Genomic DNA, 18,349 nt, shown 5'->3' on the forward strand with positions numbered 1-18,349 from the left:
CAGTAAGTCAAATATGGTTCAAGCCATTTCAAGAGTTTTTCTTAATTTTGAAAAAAAAAAAAAATGTAGCATACATAAAAATCATAAATACAAAATTACCCTATTTTTCAGTTTTACCTTTCAAATGAAATTTTAGCTTTCAAACTGACTCCAAAATCACTCACAAATAAAATTATGTGAATTCATAGATTTAAGTTTTTTATTTATTTTTATTCCAGTCCATTTTTAGAATAATAATTTGAAAAGCTGTTGTTTGCTTTGTTTTTAATCTGACTAGCTACATGTTACTGATTTGAAGGGTTTAACTCAAACTCTACAGAATTATTTTATTCTGAAAGTCTCAAGAATATTGTCCATTTTGAATTCAGTATGTTTGGTTTTTAAGAATATGATTTACAAAGGCAAATTGAAATAATCCTATATTTAACATTTCTAAATAATTCTACCTTATAGAATCATTTCAAAATATGTTAGTGGCAATAAAGGTTCGAGGCAAGAATTACACTCATGGCATAATATAGCATAAGTGTATTTTAGTCATTTCTGCTTATTATTCCAGTAGATAGCTGAATCACATCTGAAGGTCTCTATGGGGGCTACACTTATGGTGCATCTGGGCTGAAACTTTGCTAGGACCTTACCAGACTATACTTGCTGTGCTTCTTACATTCCTACAGGATAATGCCTACTTATTGGTTTAGATATGTTTTGTTTCTTTTCTTTTTTGTTCCCTCCTCCCCTCAGTATCTCTGGGAGCAGCTGCACCTATAGTGGTTCTTAACTACAGAAACAGTATCCAGCACCTGACTCTCCTGGCAGAGAGCTGGAAGCCTGCTTATTGCTTCCTCCTCGGCAGCTTTTAGGACAAGGACACAGCATTGTTATATGTGCTGAAGCATTTGCTCTAAGCTGAAAATAGTACTCCTAGGGCCCGGAACATAAATGTAAACTCAATGACCAGATGATGTGCTAGGAAAATAGTAATAATAATAATAATAAAAGGTTTGTCCCAGTGTATGTGTGTGGTCAGACCTCATGAGAATTTTGGATTCAATTTGCTGCCTGGATTTTTGCTAGTAACATGAGGCTACAGTATCAGGCAGTTTTACAACTGTGACTGCTACAGTGGAATATTAAAAATATTTTTTTCCTTGTACTTTTGACCCATGAGACAGAAAATTCTCTGTTCTGAGAATTAAAGCATCAGTGCAGTTTAGATTTCAATTGTAAGAAATGGAGAATTATTGATAAGACAGTTGCTGAGTTAAGAATTTGTTTAAAACCAAAGCCGATTCATGAGTAACATAGGCAGCTAAATTGCACCATCTGGAGCAAGAGGCAGATGTAAGCATTTCTATTTAAGAATCAGTTTATAAATAATAATAAAAGTTGTGTGGAATTAATTGGTTCCTTTTCTGTTGGTAGCAACATTCAGGAAAAATAGCTTTATTAGTTCACAGTATATCTTCTTAGCGCATAAAGCTTTGTACAGACATCTGGAATAGATATTTTTTAATCATTATTATAGAATAAATCCATAATAACTTCTAATGACTACTAAGCAATATTGCTCCAGAGCTTCAGACTATCTAACAGCCTGGACAAAGAATGAGCAGATGCTCTCCACAGGCTGTAAGAAAGACGACTAAGAATTACAAGGAAGCCACAGAAGTGACCTTTTATTGTGTCAGGGACTGAAAGTTTCATTGTATACATAAGCACCACACACTGCACAAAATTGGATAGATGCATAAACTACAGACAATTTTGTTTTCTACCTGTTATTCTGGGCCTTTCAATTTTAAGCTGGGCATTCAGAAACTGAGGCATATAAAATTTTCAGTCATCTACTAACTTTCATGATGAGAGTAGTATTTTCATAAGAATGTAGTCATTTTGTTTTCAGAATACTAATTTGTTGTCAATGATTAATGAAAAGGTAATCTTTTTTTTTTTTTTTTTTTTTTTAATGGCCATTATTCATACGTTTACAGATGGAAGGAAAGGATCATATGATCCTTAGTAACTTTCATACCATCATCAAAGTTTGTTCAAAGTGAGTCTAAAAATAAAAAGATAAAATAAGCCAGTAATCTTTGTATATTCGGGCAGAAACAGTGTAAGCTTCAGAGCCTCCTTGGAGAAAAAATAATGAATGAAAAAGACTGCTTAATTAAAAATTAATGTTAACTTTTGTACTTTAAAAAAGGTGCATTTGATTCTGAAAGAAAGATTATACTATCAGAAAAAAAAAAAAAAAAGGAAGAAGAAAAAAATTAGTGAGACTAAGGAAGCCATTAGTAAAGCAACCATTTATAGAGCTTTGATAGGGGAAGGCCCATGATCTGAGAGTATTTTAAAGAAGCTGCCACCAAAGAAATATATGAAAGCTTCGATTTTGCATACATGGCTATCTTCTCATGTCAAGAACTCTGAATTAATTCCAAATATATTTCATGATCTGTACAATTAAAATATGTGTCTAAATGAACACATGCAATATACTGCCTATCCAAAGAAACCTACTAGCTTAGCTCTTGTGATTTGAATTAACATACCAAGAACTGACAGAACTGTTGCTTGTTAGTGGATCTTTGTCCTTAGTGAATACTAGTCAGCATCCGGAACAAGGATTTATCACCAGGTCTGTTTAGGCCCTGGTAATTCTGCATGGTGAAATTTAATCTAGATTTAATTAGAGATGGACTGGAGTCAAGACACATCTTCAATAAGCATTTGTTAACACTGGAGGGGTAGAAGTTATCTTTGTCTGTTGGCTCTCCCAGCCAGGTTTTTCTCATGAAAACCTACCTTTCAGGTTAACTGGCTATGGGCATTATCAACCATCAAAGCAAGATTACTGCCCCCATCAACAGCATCAATCACACATTCACCATTTGTGAGAAATACAGTTTGGCAATATATCAATGCTGAGGGCAGAACTGCTTATAAAAACCTGTGCTTGGCTTTTATTTCCCAAAGGTGGGGAACAAAACTGTGGGCAAGCATCAACCATTTGCTCACAGGCCTCATCCAGCTGTTCTCCACTCTGGATTAGGTGCTCAACTAAGCAGCCTCCATAGCCATGGTCACTGTGTTTCTACCACTTCTTTGTCACGATGCTCTCAGCTCTGCTTAATGCCCAGGCACGGCTCCTTCTGCACTGTCCTGGCTTCTCTGAGACATGTGACCAGAAGCCTGGGATTGGGCCCTCATGTGCCTAGGCAAAACTTTTAGGGGCTCAATGCATCTTCACTAGGTAAGCCTAGCATCATTTGCGTATAGAGGTCCTTTCAGGGCTGGCATCTCTCTAACTTTAAGAATTTAAGTATTAACAGTAATATTGAAGAAGTTTTTTTATTGATAGAAGTTGTCTCTCTGGTCCTCTTTCTAAACTTGATTTCTTACCTAACCCAGTTACACTTTAAATTGATTACTGACAATTATATTCACCTGTACAAGAGAGAACTTGGCTTATCACTTCTATTACTCTTGATACAGATGATCACTACTAACTTTTATTTTGTTTTCATAATGATTATATACAGGAAAAAAATTAAACTTCCCATTGTGGCTCAAAACAAACAAACAAAAAAAAATGAAGAGAAAAGAAAAGCTAGGTATAATATTCTCAAAATATTTTCAAAATATTTAAATTTTTAAATTAGCACTTTTGAAAACATAAATTGTTCATTATTGTATATCAGTAATTTGAAACCTTTATTTCTGTTAAAAACAAATCTTCCTCCTACATACACGTTGGTACTTCATTGTCTGGTGATCTGAAAATGCTGCAATGGAGTTGCATGGAGTAACTGAAGAATAGCTCCAAGCTCAACATTTTTTCCTGTCAGATAATGATTCTAAAAATTTTAAAAGGCTTTCTGTTGCACTATGTTTTCTTTCAGTAGTGTCATGGAACTTGAATACCTGTGGGTTGTCTGTCAGCACTTGCCTTCTCATTTGTGATTATACCTTTTTCATTATGTTTAAGAGCTTTTCTACAGATGAGTAGCATATGGTATTGGCTAAAGAGATGAGACTTTAATGAGATATAGAACACATCATCAAAATGCATGCTAAATTGCAGTGACATGGTTGTGTTGGTAGCATGTGAAATTAAATTCCTGACAAGACAATACAAACAAATGCACATCAGCAGGCATGCAATAATCAAACCAGTTTGAAAGTTGGTCCAGGAGATGGGGCAGATGAAGCAACATCAGGGGAAAGAGGGATTGGATTCTCTCTTTAGCCTCCTAAAAGTCATTCTAGTATTTTTTTCTCATTTGCACATGGACATAATGAGGCACAGTATTACTTGCTTGAAGATACAGAGATAACTTGGTAAGTACGCCTGCTAAATTGGAAGTTTAAAAAGAAATGTTGCATTTCTCTTACACTTACAATTTCAAACATCTAAACAATAATAATGATAATAATAGTAAAAAAAATGACACAATAGAATGTATTTTGTGACATGCTGTAACCTGGAGCCACAGACACTATTTAATTAGCTCTACCAAAAATTTTCCATCAGGGAATACAAGAATCAATCTTGTGTTCATCTGAAGCAGTGACTATTAGGCTGAAAAAAGGAACTGGTATTAGTACCTCTTATACTTTTGGACTCCCAAATCACCCATTTTTGCAAGGAAGAGTTAAAAGTAATAACACCAATGATATTGTTGTGAGTAGTTCACAAGGTTTGAAGGAGTTTGGTAACATCACTACTTAGTCTTGGGAGAGATTAAAGAAATGAAATGTTGGATTCCTAGCCAAGGAGTACAGATCTAACAGTTGTAATGTAGGTTAGATATTTCAGAGGGTAAAATGAACCTGTAGTCACAAAAACAAGTGGTAGAATTCAATGTGTTTCCGCTGTAAAGTCACTATTTCACATTGTAATTTCACAATGTAATCTACAATTTATGGTAAAAACTGTAAAGCAAGGAAATGAGTGTACAGAAACAAAAGTAATGGAGATATTTTGAAAAGAGAAAAAAAAAATCATTTTCTCTTTTCAAACTGAAAGCAAGTGTAGGTATGCAGTAATCTGTAACAGCAACATGAAAATGTAGTGGTTCACCATCTTGTGTCAAAATTTACTTTCTCAAGAGCAAAAAAGCAGCTAGCAATCTGTTAGCTAAGGTAGATGTTACAAACTAGGGGAAGTAAAACTTCAGTGGTTTACAAAAACGGAGTTGTTATTAAGTGGGAGACAACTAATAATTTGTTCTTGTGTAACACAAAGCTTTTCCTTAAAGTGTCATAAATCCACAGTTTGGTTTCTTGAATGACCAGTTGAAGTTTTACATAATAAAAGGTAACGTAAAATGAGTTTGTCTCTGATAGCAGTGGAAATGCTATCTGTGGTGTGGTCTTCTATGCTTGTAAACTCTGACACTTTTGAGCGCTTCCCAGGACCTCAGTTTTTCTTGCTGTAATATATGTAGGTGGTATGTGGACAGCATATGTGAGGCACATGGCTGGCTTGTGGCAGCATAAAGCAGATTCATTTGAGAATTTTCCATGCCAAGGCTTTATCTTGGTTGCATTGCCAAGGAAAGGCCAGGTAAGAAGAGCCTAGGTAATCTGATTCCCAGAGGCTGTTGTAATGAGATCACCTGTGACCCAGCTCACCTTACCTTCAAATGAAGTGAGAAAGCCCTAGAGAATGTCTCTGTTATTTCCTATGTGTAAGCCAATTTTAGAACTCATTCAGATTTCCAGAGTAAATGGTATATGCATTTGCTTTTAGCACAAAACTGTTAGGATCAATATATTTTTGTTGAGACTTTTACTTACTTTTCCTACGCCAGCTATTTTCTTCAAAACAAGGTTTTCAATTTTAAGGCTAAGAAAAGGAAAAAAGAAAGATCAGGGGTCATCGAAAGCACTGAGAGATCAATGATCTGAGCAAGGGCCTGGATGGAAAGATGAGTGGAGAGGGAGCTGAAATCTCCAGCTTGGTATTTTTATTCATACTCACTCCCTTCTACTATTTGAAGAAGACTTGAAGAAGTCTTCCTGGCACATCCGTATTTATCTCTTTCTTTGAGACAAATACATTATGCTAATAATGCTATGCACATTGGAGAGATTTTCCAAAGAAGCTATAGAGTCTCCCTGGGATGATGGCCCCTAGTAGAAAGATTAATTTATTCACCGAGTAATGCACAAAACACTATGTTTCATTATAATATTTTTTCTTCTAGGTGTATATCTTATAACAATCAAAATTAGAAACAAATTATATTGTTATTTAGATCTTGCAAAGAAAGAAGATGCCTTTATATTTTTCCATATTTGAAAATTGAACTAAAGCAGAAATACTCTGCTGTGTCCACTACTTTCAAGTGTACATGAAGCATACTTAGAAATAATCACAGATGTATATATCACACATTTCAAAATATATGCTGTTACCTATATAAGACATTTGCAGATGTTCCAGTGATACCAAGACATTTAGTAAGATAGATAAAAACAGGTCAGTTTAGGTCAATGTACTGTATTTTATACACTCATGGGATTTTCAGTTATTCCTATTGTCTTGATTGGAGCTATTATCATCAGTAAAAATCCTCAATTTTTTTTGCGGGAGGGGGATTTTGCATTTGTCCAATAGAAACATGATCATCCATGAGTGTGGTATCAGAATAGCTATAGGCCTAGAAACTCATTTTGTTTTTTATTAGAGAGAAAGACAGAGATGAACAAAACTTTGGGAAAGTGAGTTTCCCTCATTAAATATTTACCATTTCAGTTCCAGAGTCAGGAAAGTAAGCTCTGTCATTACTTTTTATTTTTAGTATCCAATCTACTTGGAACTGAATGGAATGCAATAACCTTCAAATCCCTTTAGAAGTTGTGAGTTACATGGAATCATTTATTTGAAAAGCACCATGAGATAATAGAGGAGGTGGTTGGAAGGTATAAGGCATTTTATTCATGCAAATCCCATTTTTTGACTCTTCTTTTTTTTTTCCACATTTAAAACTGTAACTCTGGAGATAAGGATATGAATTGATTTTTTTGAATTGTTTTGTGCTATGTTAATTTAAAATGATCAGCTAACAGAGCAGTAATGATCACAGAGGCTCATTCTTTGGAAACAAAGATAACATTTCACTGATCTAATGTGGCAATCGTAAGCTTTAGAACACATCAGAGATTTTTAAGGCCACAAGGGAGTGTTTTGATCATCTAGCCTGACTTTTTGCACGAGAAGCAAAGAGAATTTCACCCATAGTTCTTGCACTTCTGAACAAACTGAAATAATTTTGTTTGTAGGAGCTTCTGAAAATGAAAATAAGGCTTTCACTAGGCAATTGTAACTTCTTTTGAAAGCACAGCTGAACATTTCATTACACACTGACATTATATACTGATTAAAATCAGGAGTGGATTTTGGAAGTGAATGAAAGAGATGAATTGTCAGTGAACATTTGAGTACCAAAATTGAGCCAAAAACATTATAAAATGTTACAGTTTTAAGAAGCTAGGTCTTAGACATAAATGCAAAAAAAAAAAAAAAAAAAAAAAAAACAAACAAAAAGGAAACAGTGAAACTTTTAATCCATTGGAATATTAAACTATGCTTGTGACTTCTATCGTGAGAAATTTCATCAAAGGCAATGAGAGTGTTAAAGTTTGAGAAGATAAGCATGGATCTAAGCACTTTAGTAGACTGGAATCCAAGTGCCTACTCAAAAATTAATTCTTAATTATTTAATTTATTTTAGTGAGGAGGTACTATAGAATTTAAGAGAAGCACAGTAATACAAATTACAAAACAGAAAGAATTATAAGAAAACTTATTTTCTTCAATAGTCATGTTCATTGTATTACCTAAGGAACCAAAATGAAGTTCATGCTGTGCAGTGTAACATGCCTCCCAAAACACTGAATGCTGCTTGTCCTGCAGAACACACAAGCTGAACAGAAGAAAAACATGCCATTTTCATGCTAACACACAATCTTCTGTTATTTTAATGCTTTTTGTAGTACTTCCTCATGTTTTATTTTTGATTATGTATTTGTGTGTAAAACTACATACAAAACTACTTCTGAAGGTGGCATGACATATCTCGAACATTGCAGCAGCACTGCAGGTGAGTTATGCCATAATACCATTTAAGAGACTGAAGTGCTTATATCTGAAGTAGGCAGAGAACATAATTGAACAGAGTTGCTATCATTAAAACACAATTAAAATTGTGAAGCCCTTGAGCATCTGAAATTGTAGCATGATAAAATATTTATCAGGCTTCAGAAGTCAATCACATGTATGGCCATCAAGCCATGATTTGCTCTTTCACCAGCGAGAGTACCCTTCCATTACGGTTTAATGAGTCTCTTTATGTGACACAGTTTGAGGTGGAAGAGTAAGGATTACAAACTTGCATAGAAGCCAAGCCAATAAACTGCTAAAAACACACACACACACTTAAGCATTTGTTTAGAAAGATGTTTTATTTTTTGCTATTAAAAAATAATGAAGCAAACATAAAAATTTGACAGGCATAAACCTAGTGAATGCATCTAATACTGCAATCTATAGATGGTTTGCAAGCAATGAATTGAATATTGTTCTTTTAATGCAAGAAATGATCTCTAAAAGGCAAAAAAAAAAAAAAAAAAAAAAAAAGTGTAATTCATGTGACTAATATTTGAGGTATTTTGTACTTAAGTCTACACATTTCATTTGAGTACATATGCATACTCTCCCCACCTGGGATAAAAATAAAAAAGTACAAATGACCTTCAGTTAAAAACTTGGCAACCATTTCAAAGTCTACTTCTAAATTTAACTTTGTTATGTATGCTTATTAAGAATATAATTCATCGCCTGGGACTCTGGTCTGAAATACCAGTATCTATCATAAATGCTGGACAATTTTTCAACGTATCTGCTTTCAGACATTGGCACAGTACCAGCTTCAATGACTAGGTCAAATTAAGGTATTTGCAAATAACGCCGTAGGCTTTAATGACAGATTTGTGAATCCACTGACAAACAATGCTATTGAAGTTCAAAAAATTCACAATTATTTTGATTTTCTGTCACATTTAGAAATTGAGCCATGAAGATCTTGTAAACAGTGCCTAAGTCAGGAGAAAACATTGCCATCCTTAACACGTGAATGGCCTTAATTAGCTGTTAAAAGTGCTGGAGTGACTTCCTCTGTTTTGTCTTTCCAGGTAGGAAACCTACATTATAGTGGGGGATAGGGAAAAAGCAATTGCTACTGTTGTTTGGATTTTTTTTCTTAAGCAATAACTGCCTGCAAACAGAGCAGGGTTTTAACGTTAGAAACTCTACAGAGTTGAATAGATTTTTGTGTTACTTGCTATATTTCCATGTGTCATACATGTATGCAGTAAGGTCTGCATTGCTCATCAGTCAGGAAAGGAACATAGACATAACACCTCAGTCTGAAACAAACAATGTAGATCAAAATCAAAATTATTTCCAAATATAAAAGCAAGTGCTTTGAAATAGGGCAAGTTATCTAGTAGCTCAGAAGATTGAGGACTAGAGACATTAATGTGTTTTAGAGCTCAATTTCCAATACTGCCAATCCAAATACCACAATTTCCAAACAGTAACTACAGCAACAATAGAAAAGAGAACCGTGCTGGCACAGTCTAGAAATTGAAAATATGCTTAGTTGGAGAGGCCAACGATCTATTCATTGGTAGAAGATCCTTTTAATGTCTTCCTAATTGTGTTCCTGCTGCAACTGCTGCATCTTCAAATCAGTGCTCATAGTCAGGCCCTTCAAAGAGCAGCATGAGCTTTCCTCAGTTACCTGAGCACCGGTTCAGTCATAAGCCTGGGAGCTACACAGGTTCTTGAGGCAGCACCTGCCAGCCACTGGTAAGAAACTAGCAGGTGAGAGCAAAGCTTCCCCTGCTAATGGCAGGTGGGAACCATTTTGAGTCATTAACAAGCAGCACTTAACAGGTGGACAGAGCACAGGACTGATGGGGGATGCAAAGCAGGTAAACAGTATTTAGACTGAGTGTTTGAAAAGTGATTGCTTGTTTCAGGGGAGGGACTTAATATTACAATTTTTTTTTTTTCTTCCTTTGACTGCAATGCAGAAGTTCCTTTGTGCTAATCTTAGCACTGACATTGAAATTGATGTGTGGCCTTTAGGCGAGTCACTTAATCAATGTGTTTGTAAAATGAGGATAATAACATTTATTTGCCTGCCTGGAAAGGATGTTGTAAGGACAGGCTAGTTAATGCTGTAAAATGTTATTTACTAGTAATTGCAATTATTATTATATTACAGACTTAAACTGCTCCTTGACTGGCAATTGAAATACCTGAAAAACCAAACAGCAGTCTTAAATGTAAAGATGATGATGTCTCAACTGAAGTGGAGGTGGTTAATCCCCATTCTTTTTCGTGTAGCTAATTATGCTTTAACTGTGGCAACAAATACAAAAATGTCCTGATCATACATCTGCTCTTATTCAGAAACAGAATGAAGAGGAATGTGGAGGGAATCGTGTTTGATTCACTGTGCAATTTGCCCCAGATAATAGGTCAAGGGAGTAGCTGGGCGCAACACAGAAAAATATGTGTTGAAGCCCTTGTTCTGGGATGCAGGTGTTGTCAGGTGTTCTGAAAGGAGAGGGAGCATGCAGATATGAGAAAATTAGATGCATCATTACCATTTTCAACTCAATTAGCATCCTTGCTCTTCAGGATTAAATGAGGTCAGAAGCATGCTTTTAGGTATGACAGGTGAAAAAACAACAGAAAGAAGCCCTGAGGATGAGAAGGATGGATGTAATACTGTAGACCAGCAGGAAGTAGCTTAGGAAATGAAGTACAGGAAACTGTCTTATCTATGAGCTAAGCTCTAAGGACATTACTGAGAACTCTTCTGAGGCCTCATACTGCAAATATACTGGAACATCAGCTATCTCTCTGGGGTGCCTAAAGGTTCAGATTATTTTCCTTTGTTCCTGCTTACAAAAATTCCTTTATGCCACCTGTAATGCTTTCAACAATAACTCCATTAAAAATAATCTTGCTTAGTTAACATAGCAGTTAAAATAAACAGCCATTGGTTTCTCTGACCACTGTAGTACAGGGTCATATTCTGATTGTTGCTTACACTGAGTAGATCCTAACCAACAGGAAAAGTGTCTCCAACTTCCTTAGAACTTGGGTGGAATATCTTCTTCATAGATATTACATATATCTTAGTTTAACTGCCTGATATTTTCACGTTGAATTTGCTTGAAATAATCACTGAATGAAGAAGAGAACCAGACTGTGATTAGAGACATTTCCAAGAACATACTAAGAGTTCTGGAATGAGAAATGGCAGAATTGCTAATTTAGGGGTGCCCTGCTTTGCCTATCTCCAGGTTATACCCCTGCTTTTCTATTTTAAAGAGTTACAATCAAAACTCAGGGCAAACCCAGTGTGGGAAAGAACGTTAGGGGAAATAAATCATTGACCAGCATCTCCAAAGGGATGTGAGAAACACAGATGGGTGCTGAGTGCTGGATCTGTGATACTGAACTATTGCTTGGCACACCTGACGCAGGCAGATTTCTGATGCTTATCACGGGGTTAAGCTTTACAGAGAGATACAGATGGACAAATGTTTTGCAGTTTTCTTTAAAATAGTTCTTTGAGAGATTGCGAGTCATTGTGCATTGGTGTAGTACCATAGAGAAGTATCATGCAGAGACAAATTGTAGCTTGGCTTGCCATGCTAATGGAGACAGAAATGCCTCTTTGGAGCTCAAACAAAAAGTGGTAGCTGTAGAGCCTTCATACTAGAAAGAATCCAATGTACTGCCATTTAGCAATTTAAGGGATGTGCTTCTGAGAAGGAGATTTAAATGCAAGAATACAGGATGCTGTAGACTTACCACCAGGTTTAAAGAAGCAGTTTCTTGGGAGTTCTGCTATGGGTAATGTGGGCAGAGGCCTGTCACTCAAAAAGACTGCACTGAAGAGACTGGGTGGAGGTGAAGTCTGGAAACGATTCTTGTCCCATGACATGGTATTATTGGATACAAAGGCACTGTTAGTTTGTCAGTTAGTGAATGCTTAAAAATATTTCTGTGTAAATATTTGGTCAAATCAGTAAAAAAATATGTTAAGACATCTACTGTTCCATTTTTTTTTTTTCTTCCATGATTATTGCCTTACAAAAAGAATGAATTTCAATGACTGCCAGAGAAAAATCACTCAGAATAATATTTGAACAGGGCTAGTGATGTGTTAAGTACCCACATCTAACAGGACTGTCATGCAAGTTCAGTCAAACAAGCCAAAGGATATCAAATTTCCAGACATGAATGCTAGTATTAGATGATCTGTGGATTACTTACAGACCAAGAATAGTGCACAGACCAAATTCTGAATTTATAGAAAAGATATTAAACATGTGGAGAAAAAGTTTCTGAAAGACTTAATGCTTTTTATTTCCACAGACTGGGTGAAAATTAAGTATTAAAATAATTACGTTGTATTTTTTATTAGTTCTTGAAAAAAAAGACCAAGTTCTAAGATGATACTGAGTTTTTTTTATTAAAAGGATGAAATTATAGAGCATTTTAAATTTTGCTTTTGTACACCACTACTACAGCACAGTTGGCTATTGTCTTTGATCGTGAATAATAAACTCCTTAATCTACTCCTAGTACCATGTGTTTTGATAGTATACTGAAATCTTTCTATACTTTATTTATAACTTTGTGATGATAATGTCCTGGAGATGCCTGTTCTATATGAAAAATTCTACACATGTATTGTACATCTTAATAAGAACAGTGGATCCTTACACAGATTTTAAACAAGCACTGTCACTACCCAGCGCTGGGCAGCTTCTTGTTTGCTTTGCAGCTCTACTAGTTATCCTTAAATCACACTTCTGACAGTCCATAAACTAGACATCCATCCACAGACTCGTAAAGAAATTAAGTGTCTTATTTCAGCAACTAAAAGGAAAGTCAAGTAAGGTTGCATATATTAATAATTTCTTAGCAGTGTATTTTATTCACACTGGACTGCACACTGGGAGGTAAAAAATATTTTATACTGAGCAGAAGACGGCATTGTACATATATCTGAAACTGCAGTTATGCAGTTATTTTTCTCTGTGCTGGGGCAAAGAATTAGTAAGGACAAAATAAAATAAAGGGTAAGGTGTTCCTGTGGAAAGAAAGACACATAAATCTGATGAGATACGTATTCTCTAGTCTTTCTTAATTACTAAGAGCAATTAAGAAACCATTGTTGGAGGAATACAGAAGAGGATAGAAGTGTTTTACCTGTCCTGTGGCTGCAGATGTCCCTGGTATTGCTTGCCTCAAATTCTAAGATATAAGCACTATATTAGGTTTACTTACTAAGATGTTTTACATTAGTGGGAAGCCAGAAATTCAGCAGGTGGTCATATAAAGTCCAGAATGGTGGATCAGAACATGAGTTCAGTGACTTTTTCAAGACTTATGTTAAATTCAGATTCTTTCTAAAAAAGAAGCAGGTGCTGTTCTGCTTATAGCAGAACTATATATTTTTACAAAATCTTCCTCTGCTTTCCTTGGTTTTACTCATTAGAATAGTTACTTGAAGAAAGCAACAGTTTCAATCAGCAAGAAACTCAATTATTTTTTTTTTTCCACTGATATGTAAGCAAGGTATGTCATTTTGTCAGCAAACATAAATTCACTGAGTGTTTTGATAATTAATATGTACATTGGAAAAGAAGACTCACCATCTTCCTTCAATGAGCTATTCTTAGAACTAAGTCTTTCCTAACCTGTGATAGGATATTTAGCCTTACCCTGCCATACCTAACAGTTAGATCAAAAGTGTTATAAGAGGGTGAATTCGAAGTCATCTCAATTATACAGCACCACATGAAATAATTCTATTTATTTGGTTACACTTTAGAAGGGCAGTTCCTGAGGGATAACTTTTTATGTATTACTCCTCCAAACATGACTATATTCTGACTTCTGATTTCTAAATAGCTCTCACAGCTATAACCTCTGCATATTTATGTCTGTGAATGACAGTATTTTATTTACATGCAGATACCATATTCTTGACGATTTTATTTTCTTCACTGTCCAGGTTTACAGTGTAAGACAAAAGAAATTTAAGCCTTTGCTGAATCTTCTCTAGAATAATGGTTTTAAACTGATACAGGGGAGGCCTAGGTTAGATATTAGGAGAAAGGTTTTCACAAAGAGGGTGGTGAAGCACTGGAACAGGTTGCCCAAGGAGGTTGTGAATGCGCCATCCCTGGAGGGATTCAAAGCCAGGCTGGATGTGGCTCTGGGCAGCCTGGTCTAGTGGTTGGCGACCCTGCACACAGCAGGGGGATTGAAACTAAACGATCATTACGATCCTTTTCAATCCAGGACATTCTGTGGAATTCTAATTCTAATGGAAAGTTGTCAGAGAATATTTTATACCTTTTACTAATGGAGGTAATATAAAAAAAAAGAAACAATGTTTTGAAAAGAATAAAAAGAATAAAACTAATCAACTGCCTTTTGGTTAATATGCAAACGTACACTCAAAGTAGTATATAAAAGTTATTAACCTGCAATGTGTACTGTACCCATTTTCCAACTTATAAAAAGGCCTTTTTTTCCTGTCACTACTCAACTTGTTGTACAATAATTTATTATAGAAGTACAGCAGAAGTTACCTCAATTCCTTGCAGTTGTGTCAGTACTGAAAGAACTCTCAATGTTTATGAAACACTGGTTCCCAAACATACAAATGAAATCACGTGAACAACAGGACAAATGTTAAAAGCCAAAATAAGTTAGGTTTATTCTAAAGATCAAAAACTGGAACAAAACAACTGGCTTAAGACAAGACCTGCAAAACAATTATACATCTAAGAAAAACAGGTGGCAGTGTGATAGTTTTTTTTAGTTGTCTTTTTTCTATTTGAGATTAATGCTACATTCTACAGAAAGGAAATTAGAAAAACAAAAAAAAACTACAAATGGCATTTATTTTTCTATTCTTGGCAGAGTGTTTTTTTACAGTTCTGAATGCCCATAATTCATTGTACAGAAAAGGAATGACTCCTTATGCAACTCCTTACAAAAACAAAGAAATATTTTGACATTTGCATCTCATATTTCACAGTTCCATGCTTTTATCAATATGTGGTGTGATCATGGAGAAGTCATAAAGTCTATCTCATCTATTGGCATGAGGCTCAATTTTTTTCCTCTATGCATATACAAATTCCTCAAGAAAAGCAGTGCAACAAGAATTATTGTAAAACAAAGAGTTAAAGGGACAAAACAAAACACATTGAAACAAAGAGTGATAACTATGCGAGCAAGTAAAGAAAGGGGAATAAAAATGTAGTAGGCTGGAGAATTATAAATTTAATAAAGGCATTATTTATAAAATCAAAGCTAACATGAGAATTTTTAACAGGTGAAATGAATTATGCTGGAGACGTCAGCTGAAAAGTTTTATTTCAAGAAGTGTAATAAAAATCAAGACACAAGAGGTGTTCAGAAATCTCTGTATAAATCTCATTCAGTGCTGTAACCCACACAATTTGAACATAAACAGGGAATATCATAATGTTAATAACTTATAGTGCTAGAGTGGTTTCAACCTAGTAAAGCATTTGTTTTTGGCAATCACAGACACAAGATTTAGGGTTTTTTATTTAAAATGTTTATTTAAAAATACAAAGAATGTGTGAGGTATTTTATAGTGCTAAGAAAAGGGTAAGAAATAAATAGTCGGTCTTGTTTTTTCCATGTCTAATACATGTCACTGTTAGTCAGCTCTTTTAAATGTTAGCTATCTCAAATGACTAAAGCTAGATTGCTATTCACCATGACTGTCTTTTAGAGATGTGACTGGACTAACAATCTGATTGTAGAGATCATGTTCCTCGAGGACTGGAGGTTTCCTGGATAAGAGGAAAGTTAAAGTTCAAGAGAATTAGGTGTAAATACAAAACCAGTGAAAATGTGAGTGCATTTTTTAAAATGACTATCAAATAAATAATTAGAACACAAGAATAACTAATATTTTGGCATTATGTAGCACAGTTATATGAATGCAAAGAAAATTTTGCGGTGTACAGCTAAATGATGTGGTATATTGAGTCAGATATGCAAGCAACTTAAAGTAAGAGAAGCCAAAAAAAAAAAATCAACATAAAATCATGTATGTGATACTTGCCCAGCTCTGCAGAGGAATATTTTATGTACAGAGAATGACAGCTCTCGATTTAGAAAATGACTCAGCTCCCAGGATGGAATCCTTTGTGAGTTTTTCTTGTGCAAGTGTTGAAACAGAAGACAACATAAGAGTTACTGAGGAAACAGCTGAAAGATAGCACAGGCCAAGAAGCAATAGGTAATTTGTGAACTGTACAAGCATTTCAGTATTTTAAATGTGCAGCTGAAACAGGGAAATAGGGAAAAAACAAACAGTATTAATAATTTGGATAACAATCTTATCAATGAAGAAATCTCTATATTTGCATAAACCAATGCTTTAACAGCAAAGGTTAAAGAGCCAGACAAAGACTAACAGAAAAATAACAGTAGAGGATCTCAGTGTGGTCTGTGAGACCAAGTTTTAATAGAGGAAGACAAAGGCACCGAAGACTTTTTAAAGCACTTCTCATTTACAGTGTACTAACATGGCTGTTATTTGACTACTACTGACCTGACTGACTGACCAGATACAGAGAACTGTATTACATCTTAAAAAAAAAAAAAAAAAAAAAAAAAGTTATATTGATAAATGGTTGATATTAAAGCAAAAATATATATGTGATAGTAATTTTGCTTAGAACACTGTGTTATAAGTGGTGACACAAAGTAAATAGCAGATAGTTTCCAGAGACTCAGGGCATCCACTGGTCCATGAATTGTCAGTTATCCTACCATTCATCTTCCTGCAAATAGTTTGTATACAGCATAACAAATAAATTTTGAGCCCACGTGACTCAAGATCACTGATGATCTGAGGAAAGAAGAGAAACAGTAGCTAAATCATTCAGTGATCTGGCTGCAGTTCACTTTGGGCAAATCTCTTTTAGATAGGTGGCAGTCTTTGTGGTGGATGCCAACTGCTGAAAATCTGAGAAAGCAAATGTGGCAGTTTGGCAAAATGACACTAGGTGGACACTGTATGGAGGCCCAAAGATTGCTTTAAAAGCCTCTGATCATAGCCCTAGGTGATCAGAGATCTTTGTCTTTGCTACCTCCCGTGGCTCAGCTGAACACAGACTTTGTTTTTCTTACGGCTTATTAGTAAAGGACAAGGCCGTTGACAGAGGAACCAAAGCTCTGAGGACATGGTTCAGTAGGCATGGTGGTGTTGTGTTGACAGTTGGACTAGATGATCTTAGTCTTTTCCAATCTTAATGATTCTATAATTCTGTGATTCTTAGGAAGGATGAAAACAAACCCAGTCCCCAGCTGGACATTCCAACTCTGCTCCTAGGAACATCTATCCATTTCTACTTTTCGGAAGAAATAGATGAGGTGAGGAAACGGTATTAAGCAGGGACTAAATCTTTGGGCTCCAGATTCTTTCAGAAGATCTGAAACTGATTATTATGAGTGGATGCATAACACTGTATGAACTTAAGAAGGAAGACCAGAATATGATTGATTATACCACTATGATGGTCATAAGCCAAAAGATAGCAGAGACATAATAGAAGCAGAAAAAGGTTGTCAGGCTCTGTTTAATGTTTTGTGCATGGCAGCACAGTAGAAATTGACAAGCCTTGAATGTTTAAATACACAGATGTATTTAAATAACTACAATGGATGGCCTGGAGTGTATTTAGTTTTAGGGCCTATAGATACCAGAACAACATGGAATGAGCTAGCAGCATATATGAGGGGAAGAGCAATATCAGCCATCATAGATAATTAACAGCAAAATCGAAAATATTGAAGTGAGCAGATGACTCAGAAGCTGTAACACTGTTATTTTTATCAGTATTTACACTCAAACATTCTTCTTAAGAAAATGTGGCAAAAGGGATATGACAAGGTAAGATGCAACAGCAAAGCAATTCATGCATATATGCAGTGGTAGGAAATAGTGTAGCAAGAAAGCAGCTAAACTTAGCACAAACATCCAGACACAGTGAGGAAACTGGAAAAGATTCAATGTACTGGAACAGCATCTCCAACGTCTCTACTGGATTGCTAACTGAAGACCGACATAAGGGAAAAGGCTATTCACACCTCTCAGCTGCAGCCAAAAAGGCTTACACTTCACCTTTGTAGACTCCAAATTACAATTTGATCATTGGGGAAGGCCTAATGTCCTGATGG

The 18,349-nt window shown here is 35.3% G+C and overlaps 1 protein-coding gene across 4 annotated transcripts in view; it reads right to left on the reverse strand.

Annotated features, from left to right (window-relative positions):
- The window catches only part of LOC149919892 (uncharacterized), a 29,725-nt gene that overhangs the window by 5,573 nt on the left and 5,803 nt on the right, over positions 1–18,349 (reverse strand). The window contains exon 2 of one of the 4 annotated variants that reach the window (XM_090121021.1): positions 5,730–5,857. The exons of 1 other annotated variant lie outside the window; for it this stretch is intronic. In XM_090121021.1, coding sequence (XP_089977147.1) covers positions 5,758–5,857 — 100 coding nt within the window. In that variant the 3' untranslated portion in view covers positions 5,730–5,757. Of the gene's footprint in view, positions 1–5,729; positions 5,858–7,795; positions 16,373–18,349 lie in introns of those variants that run through there. 2 more of the 4 variants (XM_090121029.1, XM_090121022.1) reach the window with 2 other exon arrangements.

This window comes from Phasianus colchicus, chromosome 1 (genome assembly GCF_987193195.1).
Source record: "Phasianus colchicus chromosome 1, bPhaCol1.hap1.1, whole genome shotgun sequence".
Lineage (NCBI taxonomy): Eukaryota > Metazoa > Chordata > Aves > Galliformes > Phasianidae > Phasianus > Phasianus colchicus.